The 24,915-nt window shown below is 51.6% G+C and overlaps 9 protein-coding genes across 9 annotated transcripts; 3 read left to right on the forward strand and 6 right to left on the reverse strand.

Moving 5' to 3' along the window:
- Positions 1–2,157: 2,157 nt before the first annotated feature.
- CTRU02_202539 (uncharacterized protein) lies at positions 2,158–2,752 on the reverse strand (the record flags this gene model as incomplete). The annotated part of the gene is made up of 2 exons (XM_036719954.1): positions 2,158–2,623; positions 2,676–2,752. The coding sequence occupies 2 exons, from the start codon at positions 2,750–2,752 to the stop codon at positions 2,158–2,160; spliced, it is 543 nt and encodes a 180-aa protein (XP_036588655.1).
- A 1,387-nt stretch (positions 2,753–4,139) lies between these two features.
- Positions 4,140–6,448, forward strand: CTRU02_202540 (DNA mismatch repair protein; the record flags this gene model as incomplete). Its single annotated transcript, XM_036719953.1, has 3 exons — positions 4,140–4,232; positions 4,292–4,471; positions 4,526–6,448. The coding sequence occupies 3 exons, from the start codon at positions 4,140–4,142 to the stop codon at positions 6,446–6,448; spliced, it is 2,196 nt and encodes a 731-aa protein (XP_036588656.1).
- Positions 6,449–7,141: 693 nt separating this feature from the next.
- On the reverse strand, positions 7,142–8,349 carry CTRU02_202541 (NmrA-like family protein; the record flags this gene model as incomplete). The annotated part of the gene is made up of 4 exons (XM_070204053.1): positions 7,142–7,491; positions 7,550–7,899; positions 7,959–8,188; positions 8,248–8,349. The coding sequence occupies 4 exons, from the start codon at positions 8,347–8,349 to the stop codon at positions 7,142–7,144; spliced, it is 1,032 nt and encodes a 343-aa protein (XP_070062635.1).
- A 1,960-nt stretch (positions 8,350–10,309) lies between these two features.
- Positions 10,310–11,492, reverse strand: CTRU02_202542 (pectin lyase; the record flags this gene model as incomplete). The annotated part of the gene is made up of 2 exons (XM_036719956.1): positions 10,310–10,972; positions 11,031–11,492. 2 exons carry the CDS (start codon positions 11,490–11,492, stop codon positions 10,310–10,312), a joined length of 1,125 nt encoding a protein of 374 aa, XP_036588658.1.
- Positions 11,493–12,527: 1,035 nt separating this feature from the next.
- CTRU02_202543 (ATP-dependent RNA helicase DBP10) lies at positions 12,528–15,277 on the reverse strand (the record flags this gene model as incomplete). Its single annotated transcript, XM_036719957.1, has 2 exons — positions 12,528–14,947; positions 15,004–15,277. 2 exons carry the CDS (start codon positions 15,275–15,277, stop codon positions 12,528–12,530), a joined length of 2,694 nt encoding a protein of 897 aa, XP_036588659.1.
- Positions 15,278–15,665: 388 nt separating this feature from the next.
- On the forward strand, positions 15,666–16,383 carry CTRU02_202544 (DnaJ domain-containing protein; the record flags this gene model as incomplete). The annotated part of the gene is made up of 2 exons (XM_036719958.1): positions 15,666–15,740; positions 15,814–16,383. 2 exons carry the CDS (start codon positions 15,666–15,668, stop codon positions 16,381–16,383), a joined length of 645 nt encoding a protein of 214 aa, XP_036588660.1.
- A 483-nt stretch (positions 16,384–16,866) lies between these two features.
- On the reverse strand, positions 16,867–18,941 carry CTRU02_202545 (arm-like repeat-containing protein; the record flags this gene model as incomplete). The annotated part of the gene is made up of 2 exons (XM_036719959.1): positions 16,867–18,489; positions 18,546–18,941. 2 exons carry the CDS (start codon positions 18,939–18,941, stop codon positions 16,867–16,869), a joined length of 2,019 nt encoding a protein of 672 aa, XP_036588661.1.
- Positions 18,942–20,451: 1,510 nt separating this feature from the next.
- Positions 20,452–22,554, forward strand: CTRU02_202546 (uncharacterized protein; the record flags this gene model as incomplete). Its single annotated transcript, XM_036719960.1, has 2 exons — positions 20,452–21,736; positions 21,788–22,554. The coding sequence occupies 2 exons, from the start codon at positions 20,452–20,454 to the stop codon at positions 22,552–22,554; spliced, it is 2,052 nt and encodes a 683-aa protein (XP_036588662.1).
- Positions 22,555–22,718: 164 nt separating this feature from the next.
- Positions 22,719–23,689, reverse strand: CTRU02_202547 (DUF202 domain-containing protein; the record flags this gene model as incomplete). The annotated part of the gene is made up of 5 exons (XM_036719961.2): positions 22,719–22,844; positions 22,905–22,966; positions 23,030–23,209; positions 23,335–23,444; positions 23,589–23,689. 5 exons carry the CDS (start codon positions 23,687–23,689, stop codon positions 22,719–22,721), a joined length of 579 nt encoding a protein of 192 aa, XP_036588663.2.
- Between the last annotated feature and the right edge of the window lie 1,226 nt (positions 23,690–24,915).

The following is a 24,915-nucleotide window of genomic DNA, read 5'->3' on the forward strand; positions in this document are numbered from 1 at the left end:
CTAGGTAGGCAGGCCTACTGGGTGCGTGTGGTGTGTGTCATTTCGCGTGGCCCCCTTCCTTGGTCGAGCCCTTAGTAGCATCCGCATTGGAAGGGTATAATCCGGGTCTGGTATTGGGTGTTTTATCAAAGCGGGTTCACGCCCTGACTTCCCGTTCTTGTTGCCGACGAACCATTATACACACAACGATCCATGGTCTTAATAAAGAGAAATGAGAAAAAGAAGAAAATGGGAAATGGGCTGATTAGATGTGTAGGGATGGTCGAATGGGAGATACAATGTATCGGGGGTTTTCCTCGTAAATTCATATTTGGTTCTTGGTGATGTTCGAGATTGGTTGGCCAAACCATTGGCTCTCTGATGTCAGCCCTTTCGTTTTTTTTATCCGTTATGTTTCCCGCTTCCTGCAAACATGTTTCTGTGTTTCCTCAGTCGCTCAGGTTCTCGCATCCTCCGCTTGCGTATGTGTGCTGCACTCATGGTGTATAGTAGGCCGCAAACTAGTGATCAGTTCTCCTTGGAAGGGGCGAGATCGGTACGTCCTACCGCTGATCGTTCCTTTCTGCTCGGGAATGCCGTGAAGTGGGAGCAACACCCCCAACAAAGCCAGAACTGATGGGAATGAGCGGGACTCTGTGAGATGAGAGGAGATTGAGTGAGGAAGATGCGATGTTCAGGGGGTGAGAGGAGACGTGTGGGAAGGGGCAGCAGCGTCTCTTTTTCTTCTGGCTGGCCGCCGTCAATACGTCGGTGGTTCAGACCCTCCTCACCTGTCTCTCATTATTTTACCCCAGAACCAGCCGAGAGCAAGGAGCAGAAAACGGACGAGGAAACGAAACGAAACAAAACGGACTTAGCGCCGTGCGTGGGGTCTGCACCAGCCAGGGGATGGGGATGAAGATTGCAGGGGATGAGTTCATTGCGGTTTGCAAAAATCTCCGAGACGGAGCTGGGCAGTCAGTTTGTGGCTCGAAGAGTTTTCATTCTGTCATTCTGCATGCAGGACGGGCGCTTGTCATTTCTGAATTAGGCACCACCCCCTTGACATGCCTTAATGAGGAAGACAGGGAGTTGGAAATAAGTAATTGCAATCTGGTCATCTGTTCAGTTTTGCTCCTTTTCTCGCCGTCTTTCCTACGTGCGTGAGTGTGTCGGTGACTGTTTTTGAAAAGGGAGCCGCACTAGTAGGAATTGGAGTCGGGTGGACTGGACACCGTAAAGCTTACATTCATCCGAGGAACGGAGACTGAATGCCACAGTTGAAACGCTGATGAACGCAATGGGAAGCCTGGTGGATGCGAGCAGCTAGAAACGGAAAAACGCGACAGGGGTTTAGAATTGTCTATTTGCTATTAGGGCATGGGCCGACGGCAAACACGAAGTTGTGTCTCGATTAGGCAGGCTTTTGTGCCCGTATGCATGAGGGAAGAAGAAAAGTAAATGACGAGAAAAATAAAAATGGCAAAAAAGACTGTTGAGAAGGGCGACCTGAAACAAAAGAGGCGTGGCCGAGCGATCTTCATCATGCTCGCTGCTTTTGTCTGCCGTTTTTGCGGTCTCCAGCACGCTATACTACGAAGAGACTGTGAAGGACAGGCGAAGCTTCCTGAATCGGGGGCTTTGGCACGTTATGTGCTTGGGGGTTGCGCCTTCAACAGGAAAGGTGTCTAGTGTTAAGGTTGTTTCGAAACGGGCCTTGCATGGCGAACACGTCCTGTGGCCGCATGTTTGCTGGGGAAGGGAAATGAGGGAGGGGCGCCGGGTGGTGGCGGTGCCGACCGCTAGACCGCACACGTGGGTTGTCTTGCTGCAGCGACATGCATCATTAGACGCAAGACGAGCGGCTTCATATCGTCTTCTCCAGCGCTTGTTGGAACGAGATGAAGGAGGGTCTCTTCCAATGCTGCATCGCTGGTGAGTCTCGTTGGGGAATAGTGCGGCGTGCTGTGGACGGCGGCGACAGCACCCAGAACACCAACCACGTGAGGTTTATGGGGTCAAACGTGTCCCAGGACCTGCTAGTCGAGTTTGACATGAGAGGGCCGATGTTGCGTTGGCGGTGGGAGTTGGACGGTACGTCGTCCTGTTGCTGCAAGCGTGGCATCATGGAATGGGGCTTGGTGCTTGATGGACAAGACTGAAATAAAACTTGGCTTCTCAACTCTTATGATGAACTGGACTTGCGCTGGAGTGCCGACTGCTCGACTCTCCGTTGTCAGCGCTACTGCTCTGGTGAGCCGCGGATGTCGAGGCCATTTCGCAATTAGGGTTACTGCCTCGGATGGCCAGCATCTTCTGTCTCTTGGTGGCCTGAACCTGTACTGGGTGTTGGGTATCTTGAGGGAGGACGGGGGTACGGCGGGCCTCCTTCGCTTCTTGGTGCTGCTGATCCAGTTCCCTCAGAAGCTTGTCGGGCGATGGCGGCGTGCTGTCATCAACCACCTCGTCGATGCTGCGTTTCCTACCAAGAAGGGGAGATGGCGTTGTTCGGGGTGGAATGTGCATGTCCATCAGACTTTCTGCGAGAAAGTTGCGAGTAACACGGCGGCCAGGCGCAAAATCTGGGTCGAATAGGACGGAATCCGGCGAAGGCAATCTCGAGCTGTTCCGTCCGCTATGCCTGCTCTATCAGACATGATACCCACAAGTGGAACCGGTTCCATCAAGGGACTCACCCAGTACTGGGAGGCTGGACGCGAGACGAGGCCACGCCGGCATCTGCCGTGCCTTCTGACTTGCCGTCCTCACACATGGAGTAAGAGCGAGATAATTAGTGGGGTTGTGGTTATTGGATGCTGCAAGTATGCCCTGAAGTTGCAGCAGTTCCAGCAATATAGGTTATGTCGGTGGAGCTGAACGATTGGAGAATCTACCCAACCTATCCGGCGTATAACAATGTTAACATGTGCACGGGCGAGGGCCGAGACATATAAATGAGTTGCCAAAGGCAGGGAGCTGCTACCTAGAAGCCGTGCAGGCCTGTTTGTTGGCTTCATGCAAACCGTTGCAGCCTTGCCAAAGGTTGGAAAATGGGGTCATAAGCGGTGTTGCTGTACAGGACGACCGATGATGCAGATTGCACCATGTGAGCCTGTTGGAATGAAAATGCAAAGGCTAGGGCAATGAGCGACGGCCGAGAAAAGTCAGGCGCTGCATGTTGGAAAGATGGTGCCAAATGGCACGGCCCTCTTCCGTCGTTGACACTGACAGCTTGTACTGCTAGGTGCTTGGCGGTCCTCGACGTAACCACGACAGGATATACCAAGTCGTTCAACATTCAGCCATCGATGTCAAACTGAGCCTTGCTTGGTTTGCTTGTCTTCACAGCCCACCCCCGCCCCATTGATGGCTCATGGTGGTGGCATTGCTAGGACTGGCTGGTTATTTTGACTCGCTGAGGGACTCACATTGGCGAGGCTGACACCCAGGCGTAGAGAATTCCACATAGACACAGATTATCCCAGTCCCCTGGTGAGTCAAGTGGTCAGTGTTATACCTAGATTTCCCTTATTCTTTGTTATTTGGTGACCCTGCAATCGAACAAAAGCTTGGGGTATCGCTGAATGTCGCTTTCAAGATCACATTACACACAAGCGCATAAATAGTGGTGTATGGCCCATGATTTTTGGCATGGTTGACATGCCACTCGAGACTGGCAAAGATGGAGGAGCTAGGTACCAGTAGAAGCATGGCAGCATGCATGGCTGCCCCTTGCAGTAGCTTGGCAGGGGAGAAGGTGCCAGTAAGGAGAAAATGAAACTAAAGTGGTTTATTATGACTAAGCAGGTATCACGTGAACACGCGCCTCAAAAGACGTAAAGCAAGATGGCTCTTCAGCAGCAGGTGGGACCCCAAAACACGACTGCACGCACCTTCTGGGCATGATATGTGGTTTGCAGCACTTGCCGCAACATCAACGTTAATTTGTACAGCCATTACCGAGAAGCTGCACCTTCAACCAAGGAAGAAAGATTGGGTGGCATCTTACCATTGTCCAATTGCGAGACAACTGTGCACAAATATCCATCCAATAGCATCCAAGGGGGTTCTTGAACAGAACACCCCCGCCTCATTTTCGGTATCATCACCCGCCTTGTTCCCCCAGGATTTGGACTACCCCCGTGACAGGTCAAGATATTATGGCCGACAAAATGGAGACTGATACCATCTCTGGTACGAAGAGAAAGGCGGAAGAAGATCCCGAAGAGTCCAGTGCGCCTCGTCGAATCCGGGTGAGCTGCACTTTTTTGCTTTTCACCTGAAATGTCCATCTTCTGACCTTCTAGGACAGGCACTTGATCCTGGTGTAGTCAACAAAATTGCGGCAGGAGAGATCATTGTTGCCCCAGTAAATGCTCTTAAAGAACTGATTGAAAACTCCGTTGATGCAGGCGCTACCTCACTCGAAGTTTTGGTTAAGGAGGGCGGCCTCAAACTCTTACAGATCACCGATAATGGCAGCGGCATCCAGGTATGACAATTCGTTCTGTACACTTTATCGACTAACGCCTTAATTTTTTCCCAGAAAGATGACCTGGATATCCTCTGCGAGCGTCATACAACCTCAAAGATAACGTCTTTCGAGGATCTGGCTTCTATCGCCACCTACGGGTTTCGCGGCGAGGCGCTAGCAAGTATCAGCCACATTGCCCACCTTTCAGTCACCACCAAAACCAAAGACTCCAGCTGCGCATGGCGTGCTCATTACCTCGATGGCAAGCTAGCTCCTGCTAAGCCCGGCCAAACGGCGGAGCCGAAGCCAACTGCCGGCCGCCAGGGCACCCAGATCACCGTTGAGGACCTGTTTTTCAACATACCAACTCGTCGTCGAGCTTTTAGGTCGCCCGCCGAGGAGTACAACAAAATCATTGATGTGGTGGGCCGCTACGCCGTCCACTGCAATGGAGTAGGCTTCTCATGCAAGAAGCACGGCGAGTCGGGCACAAGCGTCTCCATCCCGGCCACTGCGAGCGAAGTCGACCGCATTCGCCAGCTCTACGGATCCAGCGTCGCCAATGAACTAATGGAGTTCTCCACGTCTGAAGACCGTTGGGGTTTCAAGGCAAGTGGTTTGGCGACCAACGCCAACTACCATATCAAAAAGACCACACTGCTCCTATTCATCAACCACAGATCGGTCGATTCAGGAAACATAAAGAAGGCGCTCGAGCAGCTGTATGCCACATTTCTTCCCAAAGGCGGTCGCCCATTCATCTACCTTAGCCTAGAGATTGATCCTTCTCGTGTCGATGTCAACGTTCACCCTACCAAACGAGAAGTCCATTTCCTCAATGAGGACGATATTATCCAGTCAATATGCGAGCACATCCGCACAAAGCTCGCCGAGGTAGATACCAGTCGCACATTTATGGCACAGAGTCTCCTCCCAGGTAGTCGTTTGATGGATAATTCTCCTCTGCCCGATAGCGACAATTCACCCAGTACACCGGCGAAGGAAGCAGCAGGCTCCAAGCGGCCGCGGAGGAACTCTAATAGCCTCGTTCGTACCGACACGAGCTTGCGAAAGATTACTAGCATGCTACCTCTGGCAACCAATGCAACGCCGTCTAAAGCCTCATCGTCGGCGGACGACAACGCTCTGTCCATGGCCGAGAATATTCAATATGAAATCGTAGACAAGCCCTTTGCCCCAATGAGACTGAGTAGCGTCAAGGAGCTTCGAGCTGAGGTTCGGGATGACATGCACAATGATCTTACTGATATATTTGCCAACCACACATTCGTTGGCGTCGTCGATGAACGCCGGCGGCTAGCTGCCATCCAGGGCGGTGTAAAGCTATACCTGATTGATTATGGCCGTACCTGCTACGAGTACTGCTACCAAGTCGGCCTCACTGACTTTGGAAATTTTGGTACTATACGGTTCAATCCTCCGCTAGACTTGCGCGAGGTCCTCCGTATAGGAGCAGAAATAGAAAAGAACGAGATCGAGGCCCCCGAAGAAGATTTTGAAATAGAAGAGGTAGTCGAGAAAGTCGCATATCAAATCATTGAGCGACGGGAGATGATCAATGAGTACTTCTCCCTCGAAGTCTCTCCTGCGGGCGAGTTACTTTCCATTCCTCTTCTGATCAAAGGCTACACTCCTCCCATGGTCAAGTTGCCCCGCTTCCTACTTCGCCTCGGGCCTTGCGTCAACTGGACCGAGGAGAAGCCTTGCTTCGAAACCTTTTTGAAGGAATTAGCATCTTTCTATACACCTGAGCAGCTGCCACCGACAGTTGGTGGAGATGCGGGCGAGAATGAAGCAGAGGATACCATTGATGAACGAATAGCAGCGCGACGAAGAAACGTGCGTTGGGCTATAGAGCATGTGTTCTTTCCCGCCTTCAAGGCGAGACTAGTTGCAACAACTTCCATGATGAAGGCTGCTGTGTTGGAGGTTGCTGACCTGAAGGGTTTGTATCGGGTGTTTGAGAGATGTTAGAGACTACGGATGATATGGGCTCAATTGCTACAATGTATATCCTTTGAGATGAACACCCTATATGCATGCAGTATAGATACTGAATGAATGTCAACTACTTGATCAAAGTTCGTCAGCCTGGATGTTAATTTTTTTTTCCCTAAATGCTGCCCACAATTAAGCGACCAAGTCGTGATTGTGGTGCTCTTGTCATTACTAAGATTTGCTCTCTGTGATAAGTTAATGTGCTTTCTGCAAAATTATACCTAGGTTTGTTCATATTAAAACGACTACTTGTCGATATTTTGTCAAGGTGACTGACATTTCAAAAACCCCGTTTCTGATATCTGTTTAAACTTCTCGCCTCTCAGAAACCATCTGCATCTGATCAACTCGACGCCATATATTTTGCAGCTCAGATATCTTTTTACCGTGTAAAAGACGAGAGGTTCAAGTTGATAAGATAGAGCACTTCATAGAGACACGGGAGAGCCGTGGCAGTTTTGATCACATTTCAATGATCTCGAGCATTGGTACTAGAATAATTAAACTTGCAGGGTCGGACTTGCGTTATAAAAATAGGCAGACCAGACGAAGAGATGGCATTCTATATAATCTTAATTTTAAGGGCTATTCGGTGTTCTCTACAATCCCGCGAGAGGATTTATTTGCTCGTTGTATCTTTTCATCTCAATCTCTTTTTCACATACTTCGTCAAAGTCTGGGGGCACTTTCACATCCACGTAGCCATCTGGATTTTCTCGCTATGTCCTCATCAGAAAAGAAGCTGATGTCTCTAGAGCCAGTTGTGGTGCTCTTCACTTTCTTGGACCAAGCCTTAGCCATAAAAGCGTTTATGGAAAGAGGCTGAATGTCCGGATACTTGTCGTTAAGTCTCCCCTCCTTCGGCAAAGCCAATTTTCCTTCAACGACCTGCAATCCCACTACCACAGCCATCATAGTAGGATCCATGCCTGCGTATGATTCACTATCAGAAAAGATCGCCGTTGCTTTGCCGGCTTTGAGATCGTCAACAGTGTCGTATGTGACGTCAAACTTCTCACCTGCAGTTCATTAGCTTGCGTAGAATATAATTGGGTCAAGACATTGCAGATCACGCACCAGTAGCCTCCTCGGCAGCTGCTACTATTTCGTTCAAAGTAGTGTCGGCTCCGCAGATAATGCTGTACTCCGGCCACACATCGTCGTCAACAAGGCGGTCGACAAACCGAGCAAGGTCTTTGGAATAAGTCAGGCTCAGCGTCTCGTTGCCCGTTCCGGGGATGGCAGCGCGTCGCGAGGGCACGTCAATCGCCCACTTGAAAGGCCTGAGGTGGCTCGGGATGTTGGGTTGGCCGAAGTAGTCCATGAAGATACCCTGGGCGATGCGCGTGAAGGTGAGCCCCGATTTGGCAAGAGTCTCGGCAGCTCGGAGTCCTGGGCCGGTGAAATCATCCGCGACGATATCTTCTCTGCGTTCATGTGAGAGACCATAGATTATTTAGACGGGTGAGGGCGTCGTTCAACTTACCCTAGGGGCGTGTAACCGGCAAACTCGCTTGGGATGAATCTCCGGGTTGTCTGCGACTTGTCTGCTGCGGCGATCAGGTTCAGCTGCGCTTGCTCTACAGCCCCCTCAATGCTCATAGCTGAGATGATAGTATCAATCTTCTGGGCTTCTAGGGTCTTCACGAGTCCCTCGATATCGTTATAGTCAACGGCTACGAATTTGGCACCATCTACTGCAGATGCAATAGGAACCTATACGGCTTGGTTAGAGTAATATTCTTGCTGGGATTTAATAGAGTTATGCATCATACCTTCCTGCAAAGAACAATCGGGTGTTTGCCGGAAGCCACTAATTGTTCCACAATAGTTCTGCCGACGTCGCCAGTACCACCTGCTACTGCGATAACACCCATGATTGCGAGGCTAGAAGGTCAAAGACAGCTAAATGTTGGAGAGAGGGAACAATGTTTGGTAGGAGATGACAGCTTGAAATTTGTTATGTGATGCGTGGCAGAGTAAGAGAGAGCGACTGAGGGAAGATATTTATAAAGATGTAAATTGACCAGATTCCGGGAGCAGCCAAGGTGTGAGTGTCCGTTGCGAAGTATCATGAAGCTGACCTCGGCGGAGCTATGCACACTGCTGACATCTTGCTTTCGACGTCTTGTAAATCCAACAGAGAGTTCCAGAAGACCTGTGACGGCGGTATGAGGTGAATTCGGCGCCCGAGAGTCGCGCGGGCGTGGATGCTGTCTCGTAGGTGAACCAAAAACCCGTGGCGGACAATAGCAGAACTCCGCAACTTGGCCTTAATAGTGGGGTGGCGGAGGTGAACGGGCTCGGTGGCCGAGGGTCGCGCGGACGTCAACGGACGAACTGGCCAATCCCCGTTGAGCACGGAGATCTTGTAGACTTGAGGGCAACTGGACGACAAGGACAAAGGAAAAAGGAAGGGGTGTAGGCTGTTTCAGATCCGGTCAACCCGGAGCAATATTCTAGACCACATCATACCTTGAGTGTAGACGCTTGAGCTCTAAATTGTAGTCTTGTAGATTGGGAAGTAACTCAGAACGTCTTCAATTTGATCAGGTGCAACACTCAATGGATTGTTAAGACGATTGTTTTGTGAGGGCCCATCCCAACTACAAAAAACATGGGCGGGGTAATGCCTAGCAACTTCTTACTATCTGTTATAACTTCCCAGACCTATATGACATTCAAATACTTACTTACAAGTTCTTCTAGCCGTTTTAAGGATTGATTTTTTTAATCATCTGATCACAATAATTTAATGGCAAAAGGTAGTATAGTTTGTGGATGGCGTCCAGCTGTAGACTAAGCCAGAAAGGAGCTATTAGCAATATCTCTAATATAAGTATACTAAGGTTTTCAAGTATACTAACGAAACAAAACGGAGGCTTTACGATTCCGTTCTACTAGGGGTGTAAGAAGACTTTAATAAACAAAATCATGTATTGATCCCATGTAGTACAAGACTAAGCATAAGTAGTTGTTATCTATGGGGCAACCGGCGCTTATATTAGAATAATTTGGCCGCTCTGCCTGTTGATCAAGATAACAAGGGTCGAAGAATCAAATTTAACATGCGCCATCTAAAGTCCCTAAGTCTCGCAGGAACAACCGGAGGCTTAGAAATCCTGAACCTTACCAATGGCAACGCTAACAACGAAACACCAAGAAACTATCCCATCGACTGCGAGTTGACTACAGGTACATAATGCGCCACAAATCGGTCCATAATTCCCCAAACTCCGTGGAAAACAGGTATAGGATTGGAAGGAAGTTTACACTGTCTGTCCTTGAATGGCTACAACCCCGCAGGCTACGTACCTGTAGCCAACTCGCAGTTGATGGGATAGAACCTTGAAAGTCATCAGGTAACTGGACTTTCTTTCATCTTAAATGTACCAAGACTCCCAACTTGAAAATAGTCAATATTGTGCCCAGCTGAGACCAGGACCAGTCATGTCTCTTCCTCGCCAGTCGACAAGAACGTTATAAGAGTACTTACCTAATATGATCGCTGAGATGTGACGTAAGTGGAAGCATTGGAAAATGTTTGTTCTCTGGGCGGAGAGAGCTAGAGTATTCTGAAATATGAGACGCCTTGTTGTAATTGACTCCGAATGTCCATAGTGAACAGAAATGAAAGCAACTTCAGGCTAATAGGGAGAAATCACCACAGTCAAGGATGCTCTTTTGTATTTGGCAGCCAAATTTCTCCGGGTGCCGTTAGAATCAAGATATCGGGTTGGAAAAGGGTTCATATTGTCTGTTATATGTTGGCTCTTGTTTTGAAAGCTAAATACTCTTATCCCAAACGCAACCGATGAGACGAGAACGGTTATGCCCTTATATCTTTCCAAATCCGGCAGTGTTGGCAACATTCTTGGCACTTTCGGCAGTAGACGCACTAGCAATGTTCTTGCCCTGGAAGTTGGTAAAGAAGTTGGTATCAGTGCCGCCCAAGGCAGGGGAACTACCATAAGCGTTAACCTGGCAGTTGTGTCCGAGGTAGCTAGCACACTTGGTGTTGGTGCTGCTGTCGGGGCTACCAAAGAGTTGGCCAGCTCGGCCAGAGTTCACAGACGCCTTGACATTCTGGAAAACATTGCCTTCGGCCATGACCATGCCGCCACTGTCAATATCGAAAGCATGGCCAGTGTTGTCGTACCAATAATTGTTAACGGCGTGGAAAAGAGTGTTGCCGCCGAGCTTGGGGGCACGGCCTGAAGTCCGATAGATATAGTTGTTCTTGAACGTGATCAAGTCTCCAGAGCCGATGAAAAGAGCCGTCCAGTAGTGGTGGCCGTCGCAAGAAGCGGACCAAGAAGTGGTGCCGTCGATTTTGCTGTTGGAGATGGTGATGCGGCCGCTGGACTCGTAACCAGCAACGTAGTGCTGTCGACCAATGAGCGAAGTTGTCACATGATCGATCCAGACCAAGTCACAGCCGTTGAAGGTGATGGCATCACCTCCCCAGACATACTGGGGGTTTAGCTCAGTAATGTGAATCTGTATGATTTAGTAAATCGCGGCCTTGGGCTTCGGGGGAGAGTGATTTTTGACTTACGTTCTGGATGATGATATTCTTGGCACCGCTGACCATACGCAGGCCCTTTCCGCGAATGACCCCCTTGTTGCCGACACCAATAAGTGATTTATTGGACCCCAAAGTTATCGCTGATATCGCGGCGTTGTCGTAGTTGACAGAGACTGAGCCGCCTTGTCCGTTACACCAGTTGTTGGCGTTGATGGCGAGCTGGCACGCTGAGCCGGTGCCCCAGGGAGCACAACCAGTCGCGGTGGTCCTACCAGCGGTTCCAATGAAGTTAAACTCTTTGTTCAACATGATGACGCGGGGCTGGCTGTCTTGGAGGTACGAGACGAGCTCGGCAGTAGTCGAGGGGTACACGGGAGTGGCGCTGCCGCCGCCGGTAACGCCCTTTGCGAAACCCTCGGCGGCACCAGTAACGGCAGCCGCAGTGTTGATGAGGGCCGTCAGGGCGGCGGAGATGTAGGTAAGAGACTTCATGGTGAAGGCAACCTGCGGCAAGATAACGGAACAAGGTGCCTCAAGAAAGTTAAGAGAAGCCAAGAGCCTTGGCTGTGGAATACTTCAGCATCATTGGGAACATACTCGTGATGGGAATTTATACTCGTAGATGTATTAACATGGCCCAATCAATCTAGTCTTGGCTAGTCCCGGCAATTCTTGCGTCGGGGGTTTGGCTGACATGTCGGCATTTTGACCAAGACGGGACGCACGGCTATGCGGTCTTGGCCGGCAATATCTTACAACTTGAAGCCACCGATGAGAGGCTGTGATATGTTGGAGAGCAGTACATCATTTGCGGATTTATCTATGCCTCATGTCCGCGCGGATAATGAGAACGGAACATGGCTTCATTCAGCAAAAAGCCCATAATTTCCATTTTTCTCCAGTGTCACTGATCAAGTGATTAAATATCGACAACTTTGCGTAATTGGCGGATTTGATCCAACACCCCATGCTTGTGCAGACATTCGCGGCAGAGAGGCCCTTATCCAGTAAGTACCCCGCATCCAGGGGTTCTCAATGCCGCTCAAGCGATTCAACATCGTTGGAAAGTATTTTGCCATTGGCGGGTTTGAATTGAATACCATATCCGTGGGAATGGTAAGTATGGGTCATTTGGCCAAACCTCGGCAAACGAGACGTAACCAGCTTCTGCACCTGGCCTGTTTGGTTCTTGGCTATCCAAAGTCTCTCAATCAAGCTATATACGCGTATAAAGGATGGCAGAAGGGAAAAATGTAGAGACAAATAGGGGAACATCGAAGAGTAGAGCAGGTCAGCAGCAGGCTGAGTGAGAGTAAGGCTTAAGGGTGCTTCATATCCCATCAAATACAACCAGTAAATGGAAACGGGGATGAGTTCAGGCTTTACAAGAATAGAGACGAATATCATCGGTGCCCCCGTAAAGTAAAGAAGATTTCACCAAGGACGCATAAGAATGTTGAAAGTACACAACGCTTTTGATTATATCTTTGGGGATCTTTTCCCCGTGATAAATGATACAGACACATTTTACCTCTTCTTGGAAGGTCTGGCGTTCTTTTCTCTCTTCCGTTCCTTCTCCTGTCTCGCCTTCCGGATATCCTCGGCACCCTTGATCTCCTTCCTGCTGCCCTCTCCATCCTTGAATCTTCCAATTCTCTTCTCCTTCGCCTCGGCAATTCTCTTCTTGCGCACCTGGAAGTCGTCGCGGTATTTGTCCGCCTGCTTCGGTGCCTTCTCCTGCTTGTGCTTGTACCGCGGGCCGCTTGGCAGCTCTGCCACGTTCGATTTCTCCATGCCACCGACCTGGATCCTTCCCAGCCTGTTCGCCTTGCGCCACTTGTCGAAACGGCCGCTTTGGAATGTCGCGGCAATCTTGACGCCAGACTCGCCGCGGATGTACTTGGAACCCTTGGAACCGTCCTCGTCGTTGGCACGTGCGACGTACTTGTTCTGCTTCTTGTCCCACCGCATTCCGCGCGTTTTGGTAGGTTCACCGAAGCCCTTAGCCGTCTCGTCATTTGTGAGGTCCATCACCGCGTCGCGGGCCGCCTCGACGAAGCTAGACGTCTGCGCGCCAGTGCTGACGCCGTAGCCACGCTCCTCAGCCGCGTTGATGGTACGAGGGGTGTAGGACATGAAGACCTCAGAGTCGCGCCATGAGTCCGGCTTCTTCTTCTTCTCTCCAGTGTTCGAAATCGTGACCTCGAAACCATCATTATCGTCGTCGTCTGAGTCGTAGACTTGCATGGCCTTTCCACTATCCTCGTCTGAGTTGTCGTCTGAGTCGTTCTCTGCCTCGTCCAAGTCCTGCATCTCATCGTCGGACTCGGCCTCTTCAACCTTGTTGCCGCGGTGCGGGGTAATGCGCTTGCGCAGTTGCTTCATCACTTCTACTGCCTCGTTGTTCGAGCCCTTGCCTCCACGTCCAATTTCGAAAATAGTTTCGGCCGGCCTGAAACCGCTGATTTTGGCCATCATCTCGTTGCGCGCCTGCTCAACATCGTTGGCAGCAGTGCCGAATAGAGGGTGAAGCTGGCTCCAGCCCTTGGTACCGACAATTTCACGAGCACGCTTCGCGCTCTGACTAGATGCTGAGTGACGGGTCTTGAGATACAGCTTCTCTGCCTTAGTAGATACTTTGCGAAGTGCCTCGATGTCGTGATCCTCCTTCAACACCTTGTTCAACCATTCCATGTTGATTTCAATTCTGTCTCGTCCGAGTCCGCCAACAACCACATCCTGGGCGTAAGATGGCTTCTCGCTTTCATGGCCCACGACAAGTCTACGGCCGAGGAAGAGTTGGAGATCCAACAGGTACGGCGTATCGAGTTCACGCACAATGCTGTAAGCCCAACCTCTCTGGCCGGCACGAGCAGTACGTCCAACACGGTGAACAAAGACCTTTGGTTGCGGGGGAAAGTCGTAGTTAATGACGTTGGCCAACACGGGAATATCAATACCTCTGGCGGCGACGTCCGTGACTACCAGAATGTTTGCGCGTCCCTGGCGGAAGTTCTCGGTGTTGATTCTACGGGCCTCTTGGTCCAAAGAACCGTATACGTATGACACGGCGAATCCAGCCTTGATAAGAAGCTGCGCCAAGTATTCGACGTGGTGCTTCGTGGCTGTGAAAATGATGGTAGAGTGCTCCGTAGGCTTTCCTTCTCCGCCCGATTCGCCGCGCTTCCTCTTCTTTGATGGCGCGACATCCAACGGAACTCCGTCAGGAGTACCCATAGGCATCTTGATAACGTCATGTAGGATATGTAAAAGAGCAGCCTCCTTCTCGGCTCCCTTGACGGAGAAGAATGCACTCTCGAGGTCGGGGGACACTTTGGACTCGGCGTCCAATCTGACCAGACTCGGGTCTTGCAAACCGGCCCTAGCGAATTCAACCAAAGAGGCTGGCAGCGTGGCAGAGAACAGCAAACTCTGCCTCGACGGGGGAAGTGCATGAAGAATCTCAGTAAGCTGGGCAGCGAAACCCATCTCGAAAAGACGATCGGCTTCGTCAAAAACCACATACTTGATCGTCGACAAGTCCAGACCCATTTCGACCTTAAGATGGAGGAAACGACCGGGCGTGGCAATGACAATATCAGGGTTTGAGGACATGAGACTGAACTGCTCCTCCATGCTGTCACCACCGACGAGCACGACACACTTCAAATCTGTTCCCTTGCTGAACTCTTTGACAACTTTCAGCGTCTGAATAGCCAGTTCACGAGATGGCGACAGAATCAGCGCGCGAGTACCGATCTTGGCGCTGTGAGTGCGGAGACGCTCGATCATGGGGATGACAAAAGCAGCCGTCTTTCCGGAACCGGTTCTTGCCATACCCACGACATCTTTACGATCCATGATCAAAGGAATCGTCTTTCGCTGAATCGGCGTGGGAACGGAGAATCCCTTCTTCGTGATCGCCCGGAGGAGGTTTGCATTAAGACCTGCAGGCACGTTAGGATTCTTGTCTAGCACACATTAACCTGCAGTTGTAACATACCCATGGCCTGGAATCCACCGCCCTTCTTGACAGACTTGCCCTTCAAGTTGGAGGACTTGCGGAAAGAAGCCGCCTGCTTGAGTGCAATGAAGGCTTCATCGCCATCATCCTCGGCCTCCTCGGTATCGCCATTCAGGATTCCGTCAACGTCAAAGTCGAAGCCCGCATCTTGTCCGCCTTCGCTTCCACTGTCATCGGCATTCGTGTTGAACAGAGAGTCAGCAATGTCGACTTCGCCGTCGGAGGGCGTCGGAGAGACTGCGCGACGAGGCATATTGACCGTTTTGCGACAAGTCGTGGGTGGTCTCGTCGTCAATTGGCCTGTCGAGTTGAAAATAGCCTGGTGAAGCGGCAACGCAGTTACAGATTCAAGAAGCTGGCGGCCGAGACCCCGTCGAAAATTTGGGCGGGCTAGAAATTTCTTATCGCCATCTTATCTTAGCTTCGTGGGGCGCTAATGCTTGTGACAAGGGTCTTTAGCGGGTCTGTGTGGCTGTCACACGCGGGCAGCCTCGTGCCTCTCTCTCTAACTCTACCTCTACCTAATAACCTCTTCCCCCCCTTCTGGAACCGCAGCCACTTCTCCAGTTCATCGCAAACACCCGGCGTTGAAGTTTTTTTTTCTTCTTTTCTTTCTATTCGATACCCTCACATACTTCATCATGGCCAACGAAGACGTCAAAGAGGAAAAAGATGCGCTCGACGCGCTCGAGCTGGAGGCAAAGGAGTTTGACAAGGTACACCTTAGCCTCTATGCAATCGGCAGCAGGAATGCTCAAGGAATCAGTAGCTAACTACATCAACCGATAGGACGCAGAAATCGACAGAATCCTCAAGGCGTTCAGGTTAGATGCCTACGCCGTTCTCGATCTGCAACCCGGTGTGCCCGAGTCTGACATCAAAATCACCTATCGCAAAAAGTCACTCCTCATCCATCCGGACAAGACCAAGAACCCGCTGGCGCCTGACGCCTTCGACCGGCTCAAGAAAGCGCAAACAGAACTCATGGATGAGAAGCACCGCGAGCGTCTTGACGAGGCCATTGCCGATGCGCGCATGCTTCTAATACGCGAGAACAAATGGACGGTCGACAACCCCGAGCTCAAGACGGACGAGTTCGCGAAGAAGTGGCGAGACAAAGCACGTGAAGTGCTTATCGACAACGAGCACCGTCGGCGGCGGCAGATGAAGGCGCAGATGCAGGAAGAGGGACGGGAGCAGAGGAAGCAGGACGAGGAAGTCGAGCAGCGCAAGCGCAAGAGGCAGCACGAGCAGGACTGGGAGGCCTCGAGGGATCAACGGATCGACAGTTGGCGGCAATTCCAGAAGGGCAAGTCGGGTGATGGGAAGAAGAAGAAGAAGATGAAGCCGATTGGTTGAACGGCTTCGGTTCTTGGCACATTTTCTATTTTTTGGGTTTGTTTTGTTTTACCCATACAGGCGAAAGGGAGGTATCTGGGAGAGGGAGAGGGGATGGATTACACTTACAACAGGTATCGGCTGCGGACATGCGAAAGCACACACAAGCATGGCACGGTTTATGTCAAGAGTCAGTGAGTTTGTTTATTGACCATCGCGGTTATGTCCCTAACTATGTCAGAAGTGCAAATGCCCATGTTTCCCAAACTTTTACACGCTTTTTACTTTTGCGATCCACATCTATCCAGGTAAGCACCTATCCTCCCTTCTCATCACGGTCGTGGTATGCTCGTGTTATGAACCCAAAACGTGTCTCTGACGCCCTGTGTTATCCTCTCTCTCGTGATACTGGCTTTCTCCCCCATTTTCCTCGAAAGCATGTGTTTTTCCTAAACGCTCATCCTATACCCCAATTGGGCAACGTAACATTTTTTCTGTTTCTTTTTAAACCTGGTTCTTCTTCTTGTACGAGATGAAACGTCCAAGGTTCAGGACAACTTCATCAGCGCGAGATCGCAGCTCTGGCAACGTCCTCTTGTCGACTGTTTTGATCATGGCCTTGACCTTGGGCTGGGCCGCCTCGAGATGCTGAAGGAAGTTGTCCTTCCAGAAGACCTCCTTGTCACATGCTAGGTCCTCATCGCCGTAGATGTCAAACAGCTGGTTGAGAGCCTCGACCGCATCCGCGACAGGGGTCTCGGGAAGAGCCGTGATGACCGTGATGAGGAAAATGCCAATCTCCCTGTTGAGCTCGACGGGGGCGGGGTCGCGCGCCAACTGGCCCAGAACACCGATGCACTTGACTCCGAGGCCCTGGAACGGGTCTTCCGGCTCCTCGTCCTTGGGCTTCTCATCATCGGCACCGTTCGCTCCGTTCTTGGGGAGGTTCTTGGTCGCCTGGTAAAGCGCCATGAACTTCTTGTGCTCGTCGCCGGTCAGGGGCACCTGACCCGCAAGGCTGCGGGCAAGAGCCCAAGCCAGGCTGGTAACCTGGGTTGCGAGGCCGACGTCGGCGGTGTTGGCTGCGAGAATGGGGACAATGACCTTGCCCCAGAGAGCCTTACCTGACGGCGTCCACGCCTTCAGGATGCCGGCGTTGTGATCGTCGGCAAAGTCAAAGACGGAAATCGACCAGGCGATGTTGTTGAGAGCGGACAAGGCGTGGTCTTGGATCCTGAGGGCTTCTTCGGACTGTGCAGAGATGGTGGCGAGCTCGATCAGTTGCGGGATGGCATGCTGTATCAGTTCGCGCAGTGTCGGGAGGTCGTCGAGATTCGCCTGGTCCTCGACATCGTCGTCGGCGCCAGTTACCATCTCCATGTCAGCCATGTCGTCCTCATCCATCGAGTCATCCTCCTCCTCGGCGTTGTCTTCCTCAGCAGACCCCTTGTCCTCGTCCTCGTCCTTGCCCTCGTCCTTGTCCTCATCCTCGTCCATGGCAGTGTCATCTCCAATTCCGTTCCATTCCTCTCCTTCCTTCTTGTTGCCTCCCTGCATAGACACTTGAAGGGTGGTACCAATGTCGGCAAGGATCTCCAGTGCGAGCTGGAGGACCTCGGCCGGGTTGGACCACTGGCTCTTGGGGGGCAGGTCAGCCTCAGGCTTGGAGTCCTTGAGTGCCGAGGACAGAGTCGGGATAAGAGCGGCGTCGGAGAGGCTCTTCTGTCCCGGTGTGCCATCGAACCATTCCAAAGTAGTGAAGATGTTGTGCAAAACGCCGCAGGCCAGAACACCCTTGGCATCAGGGGTTGCCTGCAGCTTAGTCAAAGCCGTCAGCGGCTTGGGGCTCTCGTCGGCCACCACATCCTCGGCCAGGCGGCGGTTGTCCTCAGACAGGGTGAGGAGGGCAGAAAGGGCATCAAGGCAAATGCTCGAAGGTGAGTCTTTGTGAGCGATGATGGTGAAGAGAAGGTTCTTGATGCCCTCGATAGCGACGATGGCCTCGAGGATCTCATCCTGGGCTTCGGCAAGGGCAGACAAAAGTGCGACAACTGACTCGGTGATGGTCCAAGTGACTTTGAGCTCGCCCTTGCTCAAGGTAGAGCCCTTGGCGAGGTTTTCCAAGATCTGGTGATGGTCAGTTTCACATGCGTTGTACTCGCAAGTCAAAGTACGGCACTCACAGTCTGAGAGGCAAAACCAATAGCGCTCAAAGCATCCTGGCGGTAGAGATGGACGCAGAAATCAGCCTCCTCCTCCTCGGCAATGACCCTCAGAATGTCCCAGCCAGCGGCGCGGCTCTCGAAATTTGAGTCGGTCAGGGTCTCATTGAGGATGATGTGGACAATCTGCTCGCGCAGCAACAGTTTCCGGCACTTTTCGTCGGTGACGATGTTAGAGACGGCGGCGGCGGCGGCAGTACGGGACTTGGGCTCGGAGCTCTTCAGGTCCCTGATGACAGGCAGAATGGACTTCTCTCTGAGAGCGGCCAACTCAGGGTCAGACGGTGGCTTGACGGTTTTGGCGATGGGGTCCTTGCGATGGCTCTGGCCGCCTCTGTTTCGTCTGGACTTTCCCATGGTGGCGGGGTATTCTGAGTCGGTTTGTTGCTGGGTTTAAGAATGTAAGTCAAGACAGTTATGAGACTATCACTTGAGCCTGTGAAATAGAGCCTTGCTTTGGAAGTAAAATATTTGTTGTATTGAAGGAATTCTGCTTCGTGACCGACCCTGTAAATGACCCCGCGGCCTAATAGAGAGAAGAAAAAAAAAATTATCCAGAATGGTTGCTCGGGGCAGCCACAATGTGGCTCGAGTGCCCAATTGTGCCCCGCACTTTTCAAATACCATACCATAGTACACTATGCGGACAGGTACAGCGGTACGTACCCATATTTGCACTGCACTACGTAGTACGTACATCAGCACAGTACCGGTAGCTAAGTAGGTGCTGCAGGTGTCCAGTCAGCACTGGAGGTGATCCGCACACAACTTGTTGATTCGAACTGCCTTACGTTGTGTGCATCCATGTCTGTAAACCTCTCCCCACTCGCCGCAGTTTGCACCACGCTAAACTCAGGAACGGTACACTGGCCCTAGCGCCCTCCCATCCCTCCAAGCTCCAGGAAACCCCAATACGATACGCTGACACGAGCAACAACCTTACCTGCGTAGCACTACGTAGTAGAGATGATCGTCAGCAAACCAGCAAACAAGCAATACCGCTGAGAGGTCACTACCCGTCGATGCCGTTTTTAGACCATCTGACCGGCCACGCGCCAAGCCGAACGGACACCTGTTGACTCCAGTTCGATCCCGTCTGTGCTTTCTCTTCCTCTCCAGCGGCCCCAAGAACCCGTATCCGCACCCTGGGCCCCTTCGCACCTTAGCACGAAGAACAGGGCCCTTATTATACCACCACCACCGCCTTTTGCCTACCCCAACTTCAGCGGAACTGGCTCCTCCTGCTCAGTGTTTGTCACGCATGATCCACGTTGCTCATCAAGCTTCCTATCTCATCAAAGCTCCGACTAAGCTCCACATATCCACCGGCTCAATCCACACAGCTACTCCAAACACACATAGTCCACACCCTCACTAAGTACACTCTCATAACAATTCTTGCACAGCCCAGTGGTAAGGAGTCAGGAGCAAGGAGCAGGGGGAAAAAGCAACCCTGTCAAGGGCACATCTCAGGGACCCAAGAACCCTATATTCCAAGTCCTCAATTGCCGGTGACGACGAAAGGGGACCACTGGTTCCACTTGTCCAGTTCCAACTTCTGTGTGTTCAACTGCCCAGCTGTCCAAATCTCTCTCTTTCTCTCTCCTTTCTCCTCCAGGCCTCTTCTTGTTCTTGTCTTGGAGCTCGCACAGCCCAATCAGTTATATTTACGTCGACGAGAAGATGTGAGACGCCTGACCCGTGGATCACTTTGTCCCCCTCCCTTGCAGCACCAGTCTTGACAGTTAATCTGTTATCGACGCCCGACCTTCACTTCTTTTTTTTTTTCCCCTTGACTTCTTCCCCTCCCTTACCTCCCCCTTCCTTTTCCCTTCTGCTTGCAACTCGTCCTCTCAGATAGAGAAGCATGCCGGATCCATGGCGCCAATTACGTTCCCTCGTTTTCCTCAACGATGAAGAGATGGGAAAGAAGGACGACGACCACCCCCGCGGCACCGGCAGCGTAAACCCCATGTTACTGCGAAATCGAAACCCTCAGTGGCAACCTGCCGCCAAGATGCCTTCTCGCCGCCTCTTCCGACGACTCGCCTACCTCTTCCTCATCGCCGCAGGCCTCTGGTACCTCCTAGGCGACGTCTCCTTTGGCTTCGGCGAACGACCTCCGAACTACATTTACCCGTACACCGAAGGCCCCCGAGACTACCTCTCCTCCCCGACCCGCGATGGCCCATCTCGACAAAGCGGCCGCCGCAAGGCCAAACCCGGCACCCATATGCCAGCGATTGCCGAGCATGATTACAACGGCCCTGTCAAGTTCCACCGGTTGGCGAACTCGCTTCACGCCATTGCCGCGACGAAAGGAGCGCAGGCGGTCAACCAGAACATCCTTTTCGCCGCGTCAAGCCTACACAGCGCGTCCGCCCTGCTACCATTCGCTTGTCAGATGGGTACAGAGTTGCGGAGCTATGTGCACTTCGCCGTGATGGGCAGGAGCGAAATCGAGCTTGACGAGATTAAGAAACTCAACGGCATAGACGACACTTGCTATATTATTTGGCACGATGCCCGCGCCGACTTCTCCTCCCTCTCGACCGATGCCCGCCTCGAGCTCTCCACCGTTCGAGCGCTACGACACATGAACACCTTTATGCATCCTCAAGCCATCCTAATTGACGGCTCAGAGGACGAGCTCATCCCATTCTTGAAAGGCATACGGCAGGAGGCAAAACAGCTCAAAATCCCTCTCATCGAGCTTCCTTCGGACGCCTCGAAGCACCTCTCGTGGTTGTCGAAGCTGGACAGTGCCTCTCTTGCAGCTTGGAACCAGATCAGCGTCGATATTTTAATTCAGGCCCCGGCCAGTGGCTCCGGTAGCCTGCTGCGGCTGCTCAAGTCGCTAAGCGAGGCCGACTTTACCGCCTTTACGATCCCCCATCTCACCGTTGAGCTTCCACAGGACATTGAGCCCGCGACCGCCAAGTTCCTTGAAACTTTCCACTGGCCCCCGCCTCATGTAGCGAACCCGGGGCGCGTACAGATGCTCTCGCTGAGACATAGGATTCCTCGGCAGCGAATGACGGAGGAGGAGAGTTCTATTCGTTTTCTGGAGTCGTTCTGGCCAACGACGCCCAGGTTTTCTCACATTCTTGTTCTTTCACCGCAGGCGGAGTTAGGACCTGGGTTCTTTCATTGTGAGTTGCTACCACTTACGTTGGAAACCACATTTGTACTGACAATACCAGATCTCAAATATTCGCTGCTAGAGTACCGCTACTCCCGGTATTCCACATTGCAGAAATGGGACCAACGGCTTCTGGGGATCAGCATGACTTCCCCATCAGTCTACCTCAACGGCAAGAAGAAATTTGAAGAGCCGATCACGGACGGCCCAGAAGACATGGGCACGTCATACATGTGGCAGGCGCCCAATAGCAACGCAATGCTCATTTTTGGAGACAGGTGGATCGAGCTGCATGGTCTCGTGTCCGGGGTCGATGCGATCAAACATGCGCGCGGCGCCGAGACGTTGCCGGAAGTAATCACGACGAAGGAAGTGAGCAAGATGTTCCCATCTTGGCTGGAGCATGTTTTGCGTCTGTCCAGGCTGCGGGGCTACTTTACCCTGTACCCCAGCGCGGAGACGGCAGCGACCGTCGCAAGGGTGCATGACGAACTTTACCAAGCTCCCGAGGAGTACTCGAAAGAGGACACGGAGAGGAAAAATATGAGGGCAAGCCTTTCCGAGTCAATACACATATCGGAGTCACTGGTCCGCACGCTGGACACCCTCCCGAACAACGGTACCCTCACACCTTGCAAAGACCTCCCGCTGCTAGGATGGGAAGGCGAAAGCACAGGCCTGCGGGACGTGTACCAAAAGGCCGTCGAGTACATGTTCGTTTGGCGGGAACTCGTGGGTGGATGTAGCCGGGAAGAGTCTCGGCGGGACCATATTGACGGGTCCGCAAAGGATCTATTTTGCACGCCTGATGGCAAGCTAAAGGGCTAATGTGAGGCGCATTATGTTGGCCCTGTGTACGGGCTACGTGTTCTATATAGACTTTTTTGATATACCCACAGGATATGAACATTAGCATGGACTGATTACGAACGCGACACAAGATAGGATGGTATTGGGATATAATAGGCGCAGAAAGTTGTGTGAATAGACTATCATAAGACATGTGCTGCCGCGACGCCGGACTTGGAAGTATCTGAGTCGTCGTTGCTTGCGATCTTGGTGATGACCAGGAGGACCACGCAGGTTCCGATGATGCTCAGGGCTACAATTGAGAGAACCTGTGCGCCTCGTCAATATCAATCTTCAATGGCGGCGGGGAGAAAATCCGGGTGGCTTACGAGCTGCGTCCTCCAACCAGTTTGTACAATGGCCGCTTTCCGGCTGTACTTGTTTACCGATTCTGCCGAGTGTCAGTCTCTCCACCCCACTGGACGAGATGACGGGGAACGAAAAGGGGTCTCACTGATGTAGTTCCCCAAGCCGAGGCACAGACACGAGACAGCTAGACACCAGAATACGATGCCCAAAGGTTTGGCCATCCGCAGCTCCAATTGGCTCGGTTCGCTCTTGAGATGGAAAGAGAGGACTATAGCGACGGAGACGATGGACATGTACACCGAGAGGCGTAGGTACGAGAGGAATGCTATATTGGGGGTGGTTTATGCTCGTTAACTTCATCGCTCATCAAGTCCGCACATGAAGCTGCGAGTCTTTCACCCTGGCGAGTGACGACGGGTGGGGTGGGGGGAATGAGGATTGCGGACGTACTCCTCTCATTCGCGCAGTGGTCTCGCGCATCGCTCGTCTCATTCTGGAAGAGCAACGGGCCGAAGATGGGCCATGCGAGGAACGTGGATTTCCCGGCGTGGCCTGAGCCGCTGTTTTTTCATCCAAGAAATTCCCGTCAGTTTCCGTTTTTTAAAAGTGTCTTGCGTTAAAAGTGCGGCGGAGAATGAATAATTCTTAACATATCAATCTCGACGATTGGGGGGAGTTGTGAGAAGTGATGGGATGAACGTTACCCGATCTCGCCGACTTCAATCGGCTTCAGGAACTCTGACGTCCGAAGGGGCGCGCAGCAGGTGAATGTTAGATCTTCATCGTCAATATGCGCTGATGCCATTTTCTGGGCCCTGAATGGGGGACTGTTTGTCGTGGTGTGTGGGGAGTTGGCTGGGCTCTGGGCGGTTTGGAGGGGCACCTGGGGAAGGATATAAACTACCGTCGAGTTGAGGGTGAAGTCTTGGTGGGTGGCAGGGGAAGAAGGTGCACCACCGGATTGGGTCACAAGCGCCATGTCTGATGTGATTTGAGCACTGTGCGTAATTGGTGGTAATTTTGCGGGAGGTTGTGGGGTATGGGCACTGTGCTGCCAACTGTGATTTGAGGCTGGCTTGGTTGGCCCCACTTCAGTCTGCTTCAACAACAACAAATCTGATTCTCATTTCTCATGATGAGATGGCTGGTTATAAGAGTTGGTATATAAACATTTTGTAACCAAAATAGTTCAAGGTTTTCTTAGGTTGCAAATTGATCTTGTAATGTGCTGCTTCAGCATTGACCGACTAGGATGAGACTGTATTCAATGGTAGTGAAAAGAAATGCTTCCATCAGCAGTCAACAGCGGGATCAGGCACGTCATAAGCTTCATTGGAATCTGCATTATACGGAGTTTAAATCAATATTTTCCGGTGATACTTTGCTTGTGGGTTAAATTTTGCAAGATAACATCTTTATGTGGGCAGAGGCCGATATTCTGCGTGGCATCGACCAACAACCAAGGTAGCATCTAGAAAGGTTTGGTTGGGAAATTAACAGTATTGATCGTGGAAATACGACCCAAAAGATTTATAATATGGCTATGGTTGCTATATGAGAAGACAGTGGCTGCATAGAATGGAAAGGCGGGCATGGAACCCAGTTATGGCAAACCTTGGGCTGGGACATCTCACTTGAAAGGTGCATGCTACTTTTGCCAAGGTACAATTGGCAACACTAAAACAAACACTCTGTATTATGATGGTAGCAGGATCTCGGACTACAGAATAGAAGGAAAATATTCATCACTCAACCAACGCCCCCGGGCTAGCGCCCGAAGATCGAATCACAACTTTGTGTGATCTACATACAACAGCTGTAGTTCAAATATGGGCACACAGATGCGAAACGTTCAAAATTTAACTTACCCATACTGGGTGAGTACCCTGCAACCCACCATAGGTACTAAATTGGAATAGTAGGCGCAAGTATGTGTGTCCGAGCAACTCCCGATTACGGAGCCCTCATCCGATCCGACACTCGGCCCCACAGGCCACAGTCAGTCATCGAGAACCAATTAGGAGATGGTGA

Source organism: Colletotrichum truncatum, assembly GCF_014235925.2.
Source record: "Colletotrichum truncatum strain CMES1059 chromosome Unknown Contig_0001, whole genome shotgun sequence".
NCBI lineage: Eukaryota > Fungi > Ascomycota > Sordariomycetes > Glomerellales > Glomerellaceae > Colletotrichum > Colletotrichum truncatum.